At 45.2% G+C, this 20,192-nt stretch overlaps 1 protein-coding gene across 4 annotated transcripts in view; it reads right to left on the reverse strand.

Annotated features, from left to right (window-relative positions):
• APBA2 (amyloid beta precursor protein binding family A member 2) overlaps nt 1–20,192 on the reverse strand; it is a gene marked incomplete at both ends in the record, with an annotated part of 78,974 nt that overhangs the window by 23,567 nt on the left and 35,215 nt on the right. For 2 of the 4 annotated variants that reach the window (XM_080692782.1, XM_080692780.1), the window contains 2 exons: nt 944–979; nt 2,217–2,362. In XM_080692782.1, the coding sequence (XP_080548908.1) occupies nt 944–979; nt 2,217–2,362 (182 nt within the window). The remainder of the gene's footprint in view (nt 1–943; nt 980–2,216; nt 2,363–20,192) is intronic. The other 2 variants (XM_080692781.1, XM_080692779.1) reach the window with 1 other exon arrangement.

Raw genomic sequence — 20,192 nt, forward strand, 5'->3', positions numbered from 1 at the left:
GAAGACACCGCAGGGGGAAGGAGTCTAAAGATGGGGTCCTCTGGCCATGGCGCCAGAAAATGCTGTTACATTGAGGCAATGAGGAAGACTAAATCTCTTGCTATTGAAGCAGAAGGGCACACTGAGCTACAAGCCAGTGCCCAGTCCCCATGGATTTTTCCCTGGGTCCTCTGACCTGGGATATGTTGATGTTTTCTGCAGGAGGATGATAGTTAGAAAATTACCAGCATTTATTTAATGGCTAGGTCAACAAAGGACTGGCAGCCCAATCTTTTAACGTCTTCCCGTGCTCTGTAAACTCTTTTTTTCCTTCTTTCCCTCATTTCCTCTCTCCCTCCCTCTCTCTTTCTTTCTTTCTTTTTTTCTTTCCTTCTTTCTTTTATCCTGGAAATAAAACCCAGAACTGCTTTGTTCATGCTGGGCAAGCTCTCCACCACTGAGCTAGATTCCCAGCCAAGCTTCCAAAACTATTCCAATAGAGAAAGCATCTCACAGGCAAACTGAGATACTCCTCACCTGGTTTAGTAAATAAAACGTAATGAATCAATGAATCTAAACATCAGAACAATTGAATAAACACTGCACAGGAGGTCCAGGTGCTAGACACATGGCAGTGTCCTATGCAATGCCACATTTGAAAACGTCCACCTAAATCACGGACCCCGCAGCATTATTCATGCTCTAGGGCATGAGAGAGTCTAAAGAAGAAAATTAAAAAGAGGAACTATTAAATCTTTCTGTAAGTGGGAGGTTAAAAAAAAAAAAACAAGAGCCACATCTGTAGTTTCATTTGGCGTAGTACTGGTAGTGTCTCTCTACAAAAGGAAGAGAAAAACCGCTTTGCAGCGGGATCTGGATTCCCGCCGGGGACCTCCCAGCGCGCAGAGCCAGCCACAGACACACACGCAACGCCACTGTCACAGGCCACAAGGGTCCTACACACCGCTTTCTTCTTGATCTTAGTAGCCTTTTGCATCCTCTGAGCAGCATGTAAGAGAAAAGAAGAGAGGTGGGCAGGGAGGCAAGGAAAGTGCAGCAAGGTTACTTTAGGCTGGTACTCAATGTCCCCGCGTTCAGTCCTGACACCCAGCAGAGGTCCCTGCAGGACAGGTGGACAGCCACGGCCTGTGCTGAGCACACGCCGATCCAGAGAAACCCACGCATGTGCCCTGCAGTGCTAGAAGTGTCTCCCACCACCCCGTCTACAGAGGGTGCAGCTGCAACACGGAGAAATGCCATCGCCCCGCAGGAAGGCAGGCCGACCTGGGCCGGGCCAGAGGGCCCAGGTCCTTGTAAAAGAACATTGGTAAGCAGGCTCGGCGCCGACCTTTGGCTCCTTCGCTCCCTCCAGAGCACCCTGGATGGCCTCCTGGTGCCCCTCTCCCTCCATTAAAGGAGGTCAGGGAAGGTGGAGCCAAGGAGAGGGCTGGTGTTACTGCTCCTTGCTATTGACTGGCAGTGGGTGCAGACCCACACCTTGCCCTTAGGGGGCGCTGCTTCAGACTGCCTTGTCTTCTCTCTTCTGACCTTATGTGTCTTTGGGGGCCTGGCCTCGTCTTCCCCTTGTCCAGTGTCACCCACTGCTCAAAATCAGGCAGTCTAACACACACCTAGAGCTGCAAGTGTGTCCGAGTTTTTCTTGAGGTCAGGCATTTAAATAAAACATGAATTCTTTTTTCCCCTTTCTGGAAGTACTTTAAATGATGCTAAAAATACACGCACTATTGAAACAGGAGTTAGGCTCCAAAGGAAAATGCTTTATAAGTAGAATGCTTTGGAAAGAACATTGACTAAAAACTGTGCTTCCAAGAGGCTGAGGGGCTGCTCTCAGTAAGGACCTAGTGGCCTCTGTGCCCAGCCTGGCATTGACTCGCCGAGGTACACGCCTCCCTCAGCCTTGCCGGGCACCCAGCCCTTCCCATTCCCTGTGCCAAGGGCACATCTGGACAGGACAGCGGTGTCCCACCCAACCTCCAACCCAGTGCTCCCAGAGCAGCCCGCCTTGACCTGAGTTAGCATCCCCACGGCCCCGGAGCACCCCCACCTTGACCTGAGTTAGCATCCCCACGGCCCCGGAGCACCCCCACCTTGACCAGAGTTAGCATCCCCACGGCCCCGAAGCACCCCCGCCTTGACCTGAGTTAGCATCCCCACGGCCCCGGAGCACCCCCACCTTGACCTGAGTTAGCATCCCCACGGCCCCGGAGCACCCCCACCTTGACCCTGCTGACGGCTTCTTGCGCCTGCATCATCCTGATGTTTTTGGACGGGTTGCGCTCCGAGAGCAGCTGGGTGGACCCCAGGTAGTTGGCAGCGAAGATGATCCCATCGATGAGGTCTTCCGGCTCGCAGGGCCCTGGAACTGGGAGGGAGAAGAGTGAGCATGTTCCTAGGGCAGGCACGTCGCAGAGGGATTGCAGCCCCGCCCAGCACGCGGCACGGATGGGGGCGAAGGAGAGGGGCTGAGCCTTCCGGAATCTGCAGTGGGTCAGGGTCCATCTGCACCAGAAACCAGATCCTTTATCCCCACGCTGGACCATGCCTCTAGAGCCCTCTGCTGCATCTCAGACGGAAGCTGACACCATCATACCTCAAAGCCCAACTTTCCCGTTTGCAGGTTTGCCCATGGGAGATTGCAGGTTTGCCCATGGGAGATTGAGAGTTTTACCGCCCTGTCTTCCCAATGTCAGAGCCCCCCAGAGACTGGGATCCTGAGCTCCTTACTTCTATCTCCAACCAGGCTGCCCGCGCACTGCACTCTCAGCCAGGATGAGCTGGTTCGCCCATCTCCAGGTGGCCTGAGAAGCTCGCCGGAGGCTCCACTGGCCTCCGACTGACCCTGGACTCAGCCCACTCCGTCTCAACTGTGGACTCTGAACCTTTAGTTTTCCTGATACGGTAAAAGAAAATGGCACCCATGTTTACAGAGACAGCTGAAAAGAGATCTCCACGCTGTACTTTCCCTTCAGCAAACCTCAGAAACATGGACTTGAAGTTACAGCCCCTGATGGGTCTCAGCGTGGCTTCCTCAGCCAGGAACTGCCCTGCAGGAGATCCATCCCCCAGGGCTCACACGTCAGGCCCAAACTCCCGAGAGCCACAGATGCAGACACACAACGCCCGTGTCTCACGGACCCCGAGGACCTCCCTGCAGCCTCAGAGGCTGCTGTCCCCGCCCGGAATCAGGTGGTTTTGCAGGAGATTTTCAATAATCAGGAAACCTCCGCCAGACCCCACAGCGACTAAGCTGAGGACCCCACAGCCGCCGGCCTGTAAAGCACCTGCTGTCTCTGGGTCTTCCTGATCCTGCGGTAATTGGATGCTCCAGCCACCTTCACAATCGGCTGACAAAGTCCTCGGGCCACTGTGAAGCCCCTCAGCCTCGCCCCCTGCCCTGTCTCTGGAGGGAAAGAGTGTGTCCAGCTACAGAGCCCAGGGCAGGTGGGACCCGGGGAGGAGGGCGAGGGCGGAGGGCTTTTCCCAATCCTCCCGTCCAGTGGCGGAGGTCTGCACAGGACCTGCCCCTCAGCTCTTTCCAGTTCTGCTGTGTCGGAAGGAACCTGCTTGCAGAATCTGTACCAATGGACCACAGCAGGACCACCATGGGCTCGGCAGCATGGATGCCCTAGACTCTGGTGGATGCTGCATCCACTCTGGGTTCTAATGCGCAACCCAGCAACAGCACACAGACCCCTGGCAAATGTTCCGACCACTGGTCTCTCATCCCCATGCACCGGCATCCTAAAGGTCAGTGCGGGCTGACGTCCCCTCTGTGGCCAGGTGGAGCCCTCGTCCCATGCTTACCAGATCCTCCTTCCCCAGGACCCCCTCTCTGGCCTCTGGCTGGCTCAGCCAACTGAAGCCACCTGGCAGGATCGCAGCTCAAAGAGACGTCAGGAAGCCCCACGCACCTCTGCCTGCCCATCTCCCCAAAAGGTGTTGGGGCTCAGCAGGGCCTCGTCCCATAGTGTCGGCCACCAGTGCCCCACCATGCATATGGGCACACGCATGCACACACACACACACACACACACACACATACACACACACACAGTGGGGCAGCCAGCCTTCCCAATGCAATGCGGCACTCTCTGGGCATACAGTGGGCAGCCATGATTTTGGTGGCGGGTACTTTAAGTAATAAAGTATCTCTTATTAACATAAGCCCAGATATAACCCAGAGAGAGACTGCCATCAAGTCTGAAGACAGCGTTAAGACAGGATGGAGAGATGACCCTGCATCCGGTGGGCCGGGGGAGGTAGCCCTGCTTTGTGAGCTGGCTTCTTCATCCCTGGGGGGCAGCAAGAGGGAGCACTCCTTTGTGGTCACACCTCTCAGAGAAGATTCTGGAATGAGAGCCAGCAGGAGAAGGGTGAAGGCCTGGGCTTCCGACCCCATGACTCTGTTCCAGGTGCATCGGACACTAACGGGACAAGGTGAGGGCCTGGTTAGCACTGGCCAGGCCCGGAGAAGTAGCCACTGTTCTGAGTGGAACGCTGGGGAGCCGTGCGGGAGGCTGGGTGGGGTGACGCCTTGGCCTCCTCCCCAATCAGCCACTGTTTTAGGAACAAAAAGCAGAAATCTCCAAGGCCGAGCCCCTCCGGAAGGCACAGGCCCACGTCCACTTTCTCACGCAGGGCAGGCGGCTGCCCAGAGACTCAGACCCTCATAGCCCGTGCCCCCAGAGGACAGAAAGGCTTGCTGACCCCTGCAAGGCTCGATGGCCCAGCTCCTTGGGCGCCTCCTCCTACCCCAGGAGCTAAGGCCCTTGCTTGCTGCAGAGCTGACAAATGTCCTTGCCATTCCAGCCAGGGTGGCATGATGCGCCCAGCAGGTGGAGCTGTAGAGGACCCTCTGCTGTCCCTCCATCAGGGGCCATGGCTTACACTTCAGGTGCACCCGCTAGGGGGAGCAGAGGCCACCCCATCACAGGGGACAGGGACTGGTCACAGTGCAGCTCCGAGCACAATGTAGGGCCAACCCTGACCTCCAGGGCTTCCAATGAGGGTACCAAGGGTTTTGTTGTTGTTGTTTGTTTTGTGGTGCTGGAGATCGAACCCAGGAACATTTTACCTCCAAGCTACGTCCCCAGCCCGATTTTTTTAATCTTTATTTTGAAACAGGGTCTCATTGAGTTGCAGAGGGCCTCTGTAAGTAGTTGAGGTTAGGCTTGAACCCCAATCCTCCTTCATGGTCAAGTTATGATTTCAATTTTTTTTTTTCTGTACTGATGATGGAACCCGGGGGCATTGTATTTCTGAGCTACACCTCCAGTCCTATTTTATTCTTTCTTTCTTTCTTTCTTTCTTTCTTTCTTTCTTTCTTTCTTTCTTTCTTTCTTTCTTCTTTCTCTTTTGCGGTACTGGGGATGGAACCCAGGGGCACTCTACCTCCAAGCTACACCCCCAGCCCTATTTTTTCTTCTTTATTTTGAAACAGGGTCTCACTGAGTTGCAAAGGGCCTCACTAAGTAGCGGAAGCTGGTCACGAACCCTAATCCTCCTGTCTCAACTTCTCTAAATGTTGGGTGTACCACCACGCCTGGCCCCAGAAGATTTCTGAAAGATGGCTCCATTGCCCCTGGCGTGTCCTTCACCCTATCTGGGGCTGATCCAGGGGCACCCATGAAGGGTGCCTGGCCGGGGCAGTAGGGCTGCCAGCAGCACCCCTGGGTGCCCGCTCCCTGGGGGAGGCCAGCAGAGGCTGCAAGACTTCTGTACTCACAGGCCCGCCTCTGCCACGGTCTTTGCTTTGGCCTTTTGTCCAACAGGAACCAACAAAGGTAACAGTGTTTGCAGTATCCACTTCCTGTCCTCAGACTTAGGAAGATAAATGCAGAAAAGTGACCAGTGGGTGGGGGATCGGGGAGTGGTACCCACAGTCTCGGCTCTCAATGCCAACCACACCGCGTGGAACCAAAGTCCAGCCTCCTTCCCTCTGGTGAGCAGCTGGCCGGCTCTGGGCACACTGTCCCTGGTGTGCTCGATTCCTGCACTGACTCTGAGACCACCAGAGGGAGACGAAGGACAGAGGAAAAACAAAGGCCTAGTGGACCCTGCGTCTCTGGAGGGCGGGCTCTCCTCTTCCAGATACACATCTCTGACCTAGCCGGGTACACGCAGAATACAGCAGCCCAGTTTGGAGAAGGATAAGGTGTTCCAGTTCCAAGAAGCCTTTGTTTAAACCAGGCATGGTGGTACACACTTGTAATCCCAGTACTTGGGAGGCTGAGACAGGAGGATCACTGTTCATGGCCAGCCTCAGCTACTTAGTGAGTCCCTGTTTCAAAACAAAGGATAAAAAATAGGGCTGGAGATGTAGCTCTGAGATAGAATGCCCCTGGGTTCAATCCCCAGTACCGCAAATAAGCCTTTGTTTAAAACATCCCTAAGCTGGCGATGTGTGCATGTATGTCTACAAAAGTTTTCTTTGTATCCCACTATGATGTATGAATACAGTGCACCAATAAAAATTAAAAAAATAAAAATAAATAAATAAAACATCCCTAAGCTGGGCATGGTGGCGCACGCTTGTAATCCCTGTGCTTGGGAGGCGGAGACAGGAGGATCGCGCAGGTTTGAAGCCAGCCTCGCTGGCTTAAGAGACCCTGTTTCCAAAAAAAAAAAAAAAAAAAAAAAAAAAAAATATATATATATATATATATATATATATATATATATATATATATATATGTCTGGGAGTGTAGCCCAGAGGTAGAAGGGTTTCTAGGAACCCCAATACCACCAAAAATAAATAAATTAATAATATTAATAATAGATAAAACATCCCTAAACTGCACCAGTTAGTACAACCCTGTAATCTTGATACTTGGGAAGCTGAGATGGGAGGATCACAATTTTGAGGCCAGCCTCAGCAACTTCTTGAGACCCTGTTTCAAAATAAAAAGTGCTGAGGGTATGCCTTAGAGGTAGACTGCCCCTGGGTTTAATCCCTAGTACCACCTGCAAACACATACACACACACACACACACACACACACACACACACACACCTGTCCTGGAGTCTGAGGCCCCTTTGTCATAGTGGCTGGCACTTCCCTGAAGTCCCCATTAAAAGTAATCCTATAGCCGGGGGCGCACGCTTGTAATCCCAGCATTTGGGAGGCGGAGACAGGAAGATCGCAGTTTGAAGCCAGCCTCAGTACTTAGTGAGGCCCTTTGCAACTCAGTGAGACCCTGTTTCAAAATAAAGGATAAAAAATAGGGCTGGGGGTGTAGCTCGGAGGTAGGATACCCCTAGGTTCTACCCCCAGTACTGCAAAAAAAAAAAAAAAAAAAAGGAAAAGAACAAAGAAAAAAAAGTGAATCTATGAGGCGGAGAGGAAGCCAACACACACACACACACACACACACACACACACACACACACACACAGCCCCTGCAGAATCAAAGCTGTGGGGTGGGCGGCGAGAGGCAGCCTGGGCCTGCAGAACCAGCTGGGCTGCCGCTGGAGGGAAGGCTGGCTGAGAGCGCCACGGTGAGGCACTTACGAACCCGGTGAGTGACATCGGGTCACTGGCTGCCACGGGGCAGAGCGAGGGATGAAGGTCGAAGCCAAGTTCAGCCCAGAGACTAAATCTGCCCTCTGTGCCAGGGCCTCCGCTTCGGCTTGTGTGCGCAGATCGACTTCCCAGAAAGAAGCATCATAAATCAAAAGACTGGCGAGAGAGGAAAGGCGCAAACCCAGGCTGTGACTGCAGCGCTATTAGTAACGGCAAAATGAAAAAGACTAAGGCTGGAAGGCGTCCAAGTGTTCCTGAACAGGAGACATCCATCCAGCAGCGGCGCTCTATGGGACATTCTCGAATACTGCTGCGCACCGTGCAGAACGCGGGCATAACCTCCGGGATTTAGCAGTAAGTGAGAGAAGATAGAGAAAAGGCATCTGAATCCAGCACCTAAGGAAGGGGCAGATCAGGCTTACAGCAGGGCAGAAAAGGTTAAAACTTGACATCACGTATACACATGTATTGAAACATCGCATGGTACCCCAAACGGGTATGCTTTGCTTTAAAGTAATATTATTTTGCATTTATGCAAATATTAAAAGGTTGCAAAAGGCAGAGAAAAATATGTCAGATGTTAAAAATGGTGTCAAGAAGCCGGGCGTGGTGGCGCACGCTTGTAATCCCAGTAATTGGGAGGCTGAGGCAGGAGGATCACAGGTTCATGGACAGCCTCAGCTACTTAGTGAGGCCCTCTGAAACTTAGTGAGACCCTGTTTCAAAATAAAGAATAAAAATAGGGCTGGGAGCCTGGCGTGGTGATGCCCACTTGTAATCCCTGCGCTTGTGAGGCTGAGACAGGAGGATTGTGCAGGTTCGAAGCCAGCCTCAGCTACTGAGTGAGGCTCTCAGCAACTTAGTGAGATTCTGTTTCCAAGTAAAATATAAAATAGGTCTGGGAGTATAGTCTGGAGGTAGAAAGCCTCTGGGTTCCACCACCAGTACCACACACACACACACAAAAAAAAAAAAAAAAAAATAGGGCTGGGAGAGTAGTTCGGAGGTATAATGGTCCTGGGTTCCATCCCCAGCACCACACACACACACACACACACACACACACACTCTCTCTCTCTCTCTCTCTCTCTCTCTCTCTCTCTCTCTTAGTGTCAAAAGTAGGAAAGGATAAATGGGGGATGGGATAAGTAGGCTGAAAACTCTGTACCTTTATACAGACCCTGTGTTGTATATTTGACTTTGGAACCACTCAAGCGTTTCCTATCATACAAAACAGAATTCAAGAAGAAAAGAAAATCCCTAAGACCTATAAGAAATAGGTGATGAAAAAGAAAAAGGAATAAAAGGACCCTCAATGTGTGCCCACTTGTGACCTAATCGCAAAAGGAAAAACTATTCCAAAATACTCTGTAAGCCAAGGTCATTCGATAGTGCATCCCTTGCCAGCTAAGGACAAGAGTAAACACAAGTGTACTGTAAACGGAATCCAGAGTCATCTGTCCTTCCAGGAGTTGATGTTGTTATTCTAAGACTGCTGGAGGATTAGTGGAATTAAAAAATGCATAACCATCCTGGTCCCCTTGAGAACGGGGATTTGGGACAGGGGCAAACAAAAACACAAATGTCAAGAACCGCATCGTCCTGCCAAAGTAGCCGTGTGAGTCACGATGTGTCCTATCTTTAAAAACAGAGTGAATTGCTTATTGTTTATTGCATAAAAACCACCCCAAAATGTAGTAGCTTAAAACAACAAGCATATGTTATCTCACAGTTTCTGTGTGTTAAGAATCCGGTGTGGCCCAGCTGGGTGACTGGGCTGGGGTCTCTCACAAGCTGCCATGAGGTGGCCAGAGAGCCTGCAGCGTCTTAAGGCTGAATAGGCGAGGATCCGCTGCCAAGTTCACTCATGAAGCTGCTGGCCAGAGACACTGTCCTCTGCCACGGCCGTGGGACCAATTCCCATCCACAGCAGTCATGTGATTCCCTCAGAACAAGCAAATGAGAGATGGAGGGAGGGTAGGCAAGACGGAGCCACTGTCCTCCTGGAATCTGATTTTGGAAGTGACTTTCCACCACTTTTGCCATATTCTATTTATTAGAAGAAAGCCAACAAGTTCAGCCCACATTCAAGGTGAAAGAATTATCCAAGGCCATAAACCCCAGAAAGTGGAGACTCTCAGGGACCATTTTAGACATCGCCTACCACACACATACCTATTTCTTAGCCTCTGACCAAATCCGCATCAATGAGCGCCTATGGTAGCCAGATTATGGCCTCTAAATATTATTTCACAGAATTCTATAGAGAAAGAACAAACTGGATTCAGATCCAGAGCCAAAAAAAAAAAAAAAAATTAAGGTGATCCTCAAATTCCTAATCATGCCAGAAAGAAAAAAAAAAGCTATCAGACGCCTGGGGCCATATTAGTAGGACTCAGGAACCAACCTAAATAACTTCCCACTGGCCAAAGAGGATCAGTACACATGATAACTATAGCACACTAAAACACATCAATATGTTTCTACTTGAGGGTTCCTAGTGACCGCTTCTAAAGCCTCACCAGTTCCTCTGACAGGGTGTTAGGGAAACTCATTAATTAACAAATTTGTAAAGCTGGGCATAGTAGGTCACATGCCTGTTATCCCAGTATTTGGGAGGCTGAGGATCACAGATTCAAAGCCAGTCGCAGCAATTTGTTGAGATTTTGTTTCCAAATATAAAACAAAATAGGGGTGGGAATGTAGCTTAGAGGTAAAATGCCCCTAGGTTCAATCTCCAGTAATAAGTAACAAACACACACACACACACACACACACACACACACACACACACACACACCACATTGTTAAAGAAAAGGAATCAGACTTCCGGGAAGATGGCGACTGAGAAAAGCAGAGTTTACAAGTCCTGCTAACAATCTATCTCTATTGCCACAAAAGCAGCATTTTTCATAGCCAGAAAACACCAGCAGAGAAATAAAAACTGTAAACACAAGGGACAGAGAAAAAGAAGACTGGAAGAACAACCAGAGACCAGAAAAGAAATCAGCCCTCATTGAGGCAGCGAAGCCGCGCTGGTGCCATCTTGCCTCGCAGCACCAGGCTCCAGAGAAGAAAGAGACTCAGAATGGAGCTCAAAACCAGAAAAGAAATAAGCCAGCTTTATGGCCAAGGGCGCAGCAACAGCGCCATATTGCCAGCAGTGGCGACGAGTTCACCGCGCCTGCGACAGCTCCAGATCAGCACACTCAACAACCCACCAGGCTCTAGAGAAGAAAGGTAAACAAGGAGCTGAAGTGAGCAGCTGTGGATCATTTGGGTGTAATTCAGCAGTTTTTTTCAGCGCAAAGAATGTCTAAAACTCCCAGTAGCCAAGCTCATCACGCCCTCCAGGGACTCAGAACACAGCTCAAAACCAGAAAAGAAATACGCCAGCCTCACGCTTGCTGAAGGTGTGGCAGCAGCGCCATATTCCCAGAGGGGCGACGAGTTCACTGTGCCCTCGACAGCTCCAGATCAGTGCACTCAATAACCGTAAGTAAAATTGCAGCCCCTAAAGGAGAAATCCCAGTACTGCAACCCCAGGGACTTGTGCAGCTTTGATAATCTCCCTGGGTCTGAGATTTTTTTCAATCCAACCCAGTGAAGGAGTAGCAGTGGCAGAGATACCACACCCTAGTCAGCTCCCCGTGGTAAAACACCCACCTGGTACCCACCATGGTTTCACACAGCCTCGATTAACTCCCTGGGTCTGAGACTTTGCGATACAACTCAGTAAAGGAGTAGTGGGGACTGAGATTACCACAGACTCGAGATCCAGACCACCTTAAGTGGAACTCGAAGGCAAGCAGGAGTAGCAACTATGATATCAGACAAGTTAGACTTCAAATCCAAACTTATTAGAAGCGACTAAGAAGGTCATATTTTACTGGTAAAAGGAATAATCCAGCAAGAGGAAATAACAATAATCAACATCTATGCCCCAAACATAGGTGCAGCTACTTTCATAAATCAAACTCTTTGGGACATGAAGTCACACATAAATCCCAATACATTAATACTGGGAGACTTCAACACACCTCTCACAATACTAGACTGATCTTCCAGACAAAAGGTCGGTAAAGATGCCTCATAACTAAAGAGCACCATTAACCAAATTGACCTGTTGGACACATATAGAATATTTCACCCAACTACAGCAGAGTTTACATTTTTCTCAGCTGCTCATGGAACCTTCTCCAAAATAGATCACATCCTGGGACACAAATAAGCACTAGCAAATTCAAAAAATGTTACATACTTCCCTGTGTCATTTCAAACCATAATGGAATTAAACTAGAAATCAACTATAAGAAGACCCAGAGAAACAACATAAATATGTGGAGACTGAATACCACACTTCTGAATGAAGAATGGGTCATAGAAGATGTAAGAGATGAAATCAAGAAATTTCTAGAAACAAATGGAAATAAAGATACAACATATCAAAAACTCTGGGACACTTTGAAGGCAGTATTAAGAGGAAAATTTATAGCACTGAATGCTCACATAAGAAAAACAGATAATCTTCAAATAAATCACCTAACGACACACCTCAAAGCCCTTGAAAAGCAGGAACAATCAAACCCCAAAGCCAGTAGAAGACAGGAAATTATTAAAATTAGAGCAGAAATTATTGAAAGAGAGAATAAAAAAACAATACAGAAAATCAACAAACCAAAAGCTGGCTTCTTAAAAAAATCAACAAGATAGATAAACCACTAGCCAACCTAACTAAAAAAGAGAGAGAATCAACCCAAATTATGAAGATAAGAGATGAGAAAGGAGACATTACTACTGACAGTGTAGAAATCCAAAGGATTATCAGAAACTACTTTAAAAAAATATACTCCAACAAAATGGAAAATCTGGAGGAAATTGACAACTTCCTAGATAAATACAACCTTCCTAAACTGAGTCAAGAAGATATATAACACTTAAACCAACCAATAACACACAAAGAGGTTGAAACAGCAATAAAAAACTTACCATCAAAGAAAAGCCCAGGACCAGATGGTTTTCCAAGTGAATTCTATAAAACATTTATAGAAGAGCTAACCCCAATACTTCTCAAACTATTTTGTGAAATAGAAAAAAGTGGGACTCTCCCAAATACATTCTATGAAGCCAACATCACACTAATATCCAAACTGAATAAAGACAGTTTAAGGAAGGAAAACTACAGGCCTATATCTCTGATGAACTTGGATGTAAAACTATTAAATAACATACTAGCAATACGCAATCAAAACCACATAAAGAAAATCATACACCATGACCAGGTAGGGTTCATCCCAGGGATGCAAGGCTGGTTCAACATATGAAAATCAATTCATGTAATTCACCATATAAACAGAATCAAAGACAAAAATCACATGATAATTTCAATAGATGCTGAAAAATCATTTGATAAAATCCAACATCCATTTATGATAAAAAAAAAAACACTGCAGAGAATTGGAATAGAAGGAACATATCTCAACATCATAAAGGCAATCTACAAAGCCCACTGCCAATATCATATTAAATGGAGAAAAACTTCAAGAATTCCCCCTAAAAAGAGGAACAAAACAAGGATGTCCATTATCACCACTTCTCTTCAATATAGTACTAGAGACTCTAGCCAGAGCAATAAGGCAAGAAAAGGAAATCAGAGGAGTACAAATAGGAAAAGAAGAACTCATACTTTCACTATTTGCAGATGACATGATACTATATTTAGAAAACCCAACAAACTCAACCAAAAGGCTTATAGACCTGATCAACAAATTCAGAAAAGTGTCTGGATATAAAATCAATCTTAAAAATTCAGAAGCTTTCCTGTACACCAACCATAAATCCACTGAAAAAAAATTCAGAAAACACTTCCACTCAGGATCTCCCACAAAAAAATAAAATACTTAGGAATAAACTTAACCAAAGACATAAAAGATCTCTACAAGGAAAACTGTAAAACATTGAAAAAAGAAATCAAAGAAGATCGTAGAAAATGGAAAGATATTCCATGTTCATGGATTGGCAGAATAAATATCATTAAAATGGCCATCCTTCCAAAAGTGATCTATAGATCAACGCAATGCCCATTAAACTACAAAGATCATTCCTCACAGACATAGAAAAATCAGTCCTTAAATTTATTTGGAATAACAAAAAGTCCAGAATAGCCAAAGTAGTTCTCAGCAACAAAAACCATGCAGGAGGAATCATAATACCTAACTTTAAACTATAATATAAAGCCATTGTAATAAAAATAGCATGGTACTGGCACAAAAACAGATATATAGAGCAATGAAGCAGATTAGAAGACCCAGAAACAAGTCCACACACTTTCAGCCAATTGATTTTTGACAAAGGGGCCAAAAACACACACTGGAAAAAAGATAGCCTCTTTAACAAATGGTGTTGGCAAAACTGGTTAACAATATGCAGAAAATTGGAAATTAATCTCACTTTCTCACCCTGTACAATAGTCAATTCAAGATGGATCAAAGACTTGGAAATCAAACCAGAGACCTTGAAGCTCCTGGAAGAGGGCAACACATAGGCACAGATAAACACTTTCTAAACAAGACCCCAAAGGCACAACACATTAAAAGGCAAATCAATACATGGGATTGCATGAAACTGAAGAGCTCTCTTCAGCAAAGGAAACTGTCAAGAACCTCAACTGTGCCAACAGAATGGGAGAAGATTTTTGCCACCTACCTCTACAATAGAGGACTAATATCTAGATTATACAGAGAACTCAAGAAACTCAAATCATCCAATAACAAAATGGGCAAGCGAACTAAATAGACACTTCATAAAAGAAGAAATTCAAATGGCCAATAAATGCATGAAAAAATGCTCAATATCATTGGCAATCACAGAGATGAAAATCAAAACTAACCTGAGATTTCACCTAACTACAACTAGAATGGCAATCATTCAAAACACAAACAACAAATGCTGGCGAGGATGTGGAGAAGCGGGAACTCTAAAACATTGTTGGTGGGATTGTAAATTAGTGCAACCACTTTGGAAAACAGTATAGTAATAAAATCAAGGTAAAGGGCTGGAGCAAGGTAATTCATGCTAATGGAACTCAAAATGCAACCACTTTGGTAAACAGTATGAAGAATTCTCAGAAGAATGGAACAAATTTACCATTTGATCCAGCAGTACCACTTCTGGGTATCTACCCAAAAGAAAGGAAACCAAACTACCAAACTAATCCTTGCGTATCTATGTTCATAGCTGCACAATTCACCATAGCCAAACTATGGAACCAGCCAAGATGTCCATCAACAGATGAATGGATTACAAAACTGTGGGATATGTACACAATGAAATTTTACTCAGCTATCAAAAAAAAACTCATTTACATTATTTTCAGGGAAATGGATGGAACTGGAGGACATTATGCCAAGTGAGATTAGTCAGTCACAAAAAATAAGAAATCAGATGCTTTCCCTAATATGTGAAAGCTAAGGAGAAATGGGCCATAGGAGGAACTCTAGATGAAAAAGGAAATCCTATAGAGGAGCAAATGAGACAACCTAAATGAGGGGACAGGAGAGAGGAAGAAGGAAATTCTCTAAAACACACAATGTACTTAAACATATCGAAGTCAATCACTAAGCCAAGCATGGGAAGGAGGGATGGGAAGGGAATGGGGTGGGAATTGAGTAGGGGCTAAATCAGTGATGTGTACATGTATGTACACACAAGTTTTTTTTACCCCAATATGATGTATGAATATAATGCACCAATAAAAAATTCAAAAAAATTTAAATAGTAAAAATAAATAAATAATGTAGTAAGTAAAATAAAAATATATTAAAAAGAGAAGAAATCGAGATTTGATCTGTTTTTCTTATATGAAATATACAGGGTGGCCAAATACTTGGAGGAAGTGTCTCTCTGCATGGAAAAAGTCCAGCTGTTCAATAAAGAGAAAATGATGAAATTAGAACACTGATGAATTGATCTACCCCATGATCTTGCTCCTAATATCACTAAAATAAAGACAACCAGGTATCGTGTCTCATGGCGGAAGGACACAATTATATCTATGAAGTTTTAAAGCTCAAACAATAAAATTGGATATGACCAACCTCTATATCTAAAAACAAAATAAACAAACAAAAATGCCATTTTACTGAACAGGAAGGACAGAGAATAGGCTACCCAATACCAGGAGGGTGCAATTTGCACAATCCAGACCAAAGGAAACTCTGTAGGATGAATGATGCAGATTCTACCATAGAAACATCAACAAAACCATTGTAAAAAAGAACAAAGGGAGACAGATGGAAAAACTATAAGATGATAACCATAAGAGGACTGAGATTATGAACCATATCAACCAACAATGAACAAATCTTATTTGAGCCAGGCATGGTGGTGCACGCTTATAATCCCCGCACTTGGGAGGCAGAGACAGGAGGATCATGAAGGTTCGAAGCTAGCCTTGCTGGCTTAAGAGACCCTGTTTCCAAATAAAAATATAAAAAATAGGTGCCTAGGAGGTAGAAGGGCCTGGAGGTAGAAGGGTTTCCAGGAACCCTAGTACCACAAAAAAAAAAAAAAAATCTTACTTGAATCTCTATTCAAACAAGCGCACTATAAACTGGAGAAATTCAATGGTACTTAATGATACAATGACATGATTGTTAATTTTATTTTAATTGTGATAGTAACATCGAAGTTATTTCTCGAAATAGAGTTCCTGTATTTTATTGCATTTATTTATTTTGGAACTAGGGATTGAACTCTAGGGCATTCCACCTTTCAGCTACACCCCCAACTATTTTTAATTTTGAAATAGATTATCACTAAGTTGTTGAGAGTCCCCATAAGTTGCTGAGACTAGTCTCAAAATGGCAATCCTCCCATCTCAGCCTACGGAGTACTAGGATTACAGGTGTGTGCCACCAGGCCTGGCTATGTTCCGTTATTTCAGAGACACACATTTGAAATATTTAAAGATGATATGGTGTGAGATCTGTGTAAAGACTGGTCGCATGGGTAAATACTGAAGAATTATAAGCTGGTGATGGGCACGGCATAGTGAGTATAATATTCTTTCTATTTGAGCTTTATGTTTGAAGTCTTTATGATAAAAATGAAGAGAGGGTCTTTCAAAACAATGTTATTTTTTAGCAGTGGGCAGATCCCACTACTACATACCATTATTTCTGTATTCTCTTCAATTCAAGCAGACAAGAGGAAGAAGTCAATAAAACAAAGAAGAAGCAGGAAAAAAAATCCTAATTCACAGATGGTGTGATCATATGCCAGTGAAACCCCAGGAAAACAACAAAAATTCTGTTTCAAAAAAAATAAGCCAACAGTTTCTGATTTAATACATAAAAATTAATAGCTTTCTTTGTGCCTATAAATGCAACAAGTTAGAAAAATAATAACATGACAGATGACAGTTACAAAAACAATAAAAAGGTTAAAACGCCAAAGAATTGGAAAAAAAAGATGTGTCAGATTTTTATGAGTAAACTTTATGGATGAAAATAAATAAGCTCGAACAAATGGAAAGACAAATCATTTTTCTTTTTTTTTTTTGATGGAGAAGATTCTATATTGTAGAGCTGACACCTTCCCTATAACTAGATAAATTTAGTGCATGGAAAATAAAAGCGCCAGCGGGAATTTTTAGCGTGTAACTAGACAAGCTGATGTGCACGTTCTATAGAAATTAGATGTGCAAAGCTCTCCACGGAAGATGTAAAAGGAACGATGGTCACAAGGACAAAAATGAGTCCTTCCAGGAAATAAAATGTACCATCCATCCCCAAGAAATAAATCAACCTGGACCTGGAGCCTGAATGGAGAGTCTGGACACCTATCTAGAATCAGGTCTAGAGTAGGATTGACGAAGGGGACTTCCAAACCAGAGGGGGAAGGATGTACTGAATACTTTAGGAGAAAAATGCCCAAAACATAACTCCTTCTGTATCCACATAGCAAAATAAATTGCAGGCAAATCAAATGTTTAATTTAAAATAAAATCATAAGCCGGGCGTGGTGGCACACGCTTGTAATCCCCGCACTTGGGAGGCTGAGACAGGAGGATGGCACAGGTTCGAAGCCAGCCTCAGCTACTCAGTGAGGTCTCAGCAACTTAGTGAGACCCTGTTTCTAATAAAATATAACATAGGTCTGGAGTATAGCCCAGAGGTAGAAAGCCTCTGGGTTTCACCCCCAGTGCCACCAAAAAATAAATAAATAAAATAAAATAAAATAAAATAAAATTATAAGTGTTCTGGGAGAAAATTTTATTTAAAAAATCTTAGGAGTGTGAAGGTCACACTAACCTCAAAGGTAACTTAGAGGAAAAGGACTAATACATTTGACTCCATAAAATGTTCAATAAAGTGAAAAATATATAAAAGTATATGATTTTCTGGGTGTAGTGACACATTGTTGTCATCCCAGTACTTGGAAAGCTGAGACAGAAGGACTTCAGGTTCAAGGCCAGCCTCAGCAATTTAGCAAGGCTCTCAGCAACCTAGTGAGACCCTGTTTCCAAATAAAAAATAGGGCTGGGGGTATAACTTGGAGGCAGAACCCCCCTGAGTTCCATCCCTAGTACCACAAAAATGTATATGACTCAAATAAAGTATAAAAGTATATGATACAAAAGTATACGTATCATATTTTTTTTACAAAATTAAAATAAAGCAGAGCCAATAGTAACCTAGGAAAAAAACTTTTGCAACATGAATCAAAGTACTCATTTCCCTTATATGTAATGAATGATACAACTCAATTAAAAAAAAACAGCAAAATTCCCAGTTGCCAGGAGCTGGGGAGAGGGAGTAAAGAAAATAAATAAATGTTGGAGGAGGGCAGAAACATTAGCAATAATATGCATAAGTCCTGAGCATCCCATGCAGCGGTGACCGCAATAGCCTTCCAGATACATGGCGTCCACATCTATGGATTTAACCAACTTTAAAGTAAGTTGTAATTACAGTAGTACTGAACATGCACAAACGTTTTCTTGTCTTTATTCCCTAAACAACACAGTATAACAACTATTTATACAGCATATAAATATATTATATTAAGTATTATAAGTAATATGGGAGAATATGCGTGGTTCTATGCAAACACTATGTATGTCATTTTCTGTAAGGGACTTGAGCATCTGCTTAATAGTCCCCTACGGGCTCATGTGCTGAAGGCTTGGTCCCTAGCCTAGGGTGCTCTTGGGAGGTGATGGAACCTTTAAGAGGCGGGGCCTGGTGGGAGAAAGTTAGGCGATTGAGGGTGTGGCCTTAGAGGGGATATTTGGGCCAGCCATTTCCTCTCTCTTCACTTCCTGGCTGCTGTATGGTAGCAGTTCTGTTCTACCGCATGCTCTCAAACATGATGTTCTGCCTGCCACAGTAAGTAACCATGGACTTCAACCTTTGACCCCATCAAAAATCTCTGAGTTGACCATCTCAGAGATTTCTGTCACATCCACAGGAAGCTAACTAATGTGCAATACATATAGGCAAGGCCCAAGAGAAGACACGCATACAACTTGTGAGCATACGATATGGTGTTTGCCTCCGCTTGACGAAAGATATTCACGGTAAGTCAACAAGATATCCCTTTACACCCATCGGCCTGGGCTAAGGTCAGACAGCCGGATGGTGCAGCGTTTGGTGTCTGAGGGAACCAGCGCTGCTTGGGTGGGCGCTTGGGCCATGTTTACCAAACATGTCCCCTCTTGGGAAGGTGCTTAGACCATGTTTACCAAGGCTGATGAGCTCTCACGCCGTAATGCTGCTTTCTCTGGGAACCGCTCTTGTGAAGGAATTCATACCTCCAGACAGGCATATGCACAAGGCTGCTCTTACTACCCTGGCTGGAAGCCAACCCAGAGCTGGTGCCTGCTGGGCTGGTTAATACCCCACTGCACGGCCATCACATGCTCCTGGGTGGACCTACTGTTGTCTCCAAAACCTACCAAGAGTTGAACGAGCAAAGCGCTGACCCATGTGGCCAGTGCAACATCTATTTTAAGAGAAGGGTCTGTATGTAGTATGGTATTCATAAGCAGTGTAACAGTGGCTTCTACCGCAGAGGAGAACTAGGGTCTGGAACGAGAGTTTTTTTTATCATGTGCAAGGCAGAAAGGGAGGCATCCCGTGGAATTTCCAGGGTGCAATTCATCTTTACCTCTGTGGCTCTTAGCCTTAACTAAGCACTATCTTTAGAAACCTTCCAAAAATAAAAGAATGGAAAAAACCCTCTCTAATAGTGAATAAAAGTTCCTATTTTAAAACATGTCTAATCTCTACTCATGCTGAAGAAAAATGAAGAGTAATTAACTTGTTCATACAAAAAGAAAAGTTGTTTCTCTTTTCCTCTTCAGAATCTCCATGTTCACTCTGGAACACAGATCCTTAACTCCCTGCCAAGAGCACTGAAGACTCTCGGCAGCTCAGGAGCCGGGTCCCGCAGGTGAAGAGGAGGCAGTGTGGGGACACCTTCAACGTGGGAGTCTTGTCTGGACAGGTCTGCTGTGATTGCTCACACTGAGAGCAAACCAAGTCTCAGCTTCTAAGCACCCACTGGATGAAACCAAGATGGCTTTATCCCAGGAGGCCCCCTAAGAGAAGGAAGCCACCAAAGGCCGGCCAGGCCAGGCCTAGGAGCCCCAGAGACATAGGTACC

The sequence above is a fragment of the Muscardinus avellanarius genome (assembly GCF_963383645.1).
Source record: "Muscardinus avellanarius genome assembly, chromosome: 3".
NCBI lineage: Eukaryota > Metazoa > Chordata > Mammalia > Rodentia > Gliridae > Muscardinus > Muscardinus avellanarius.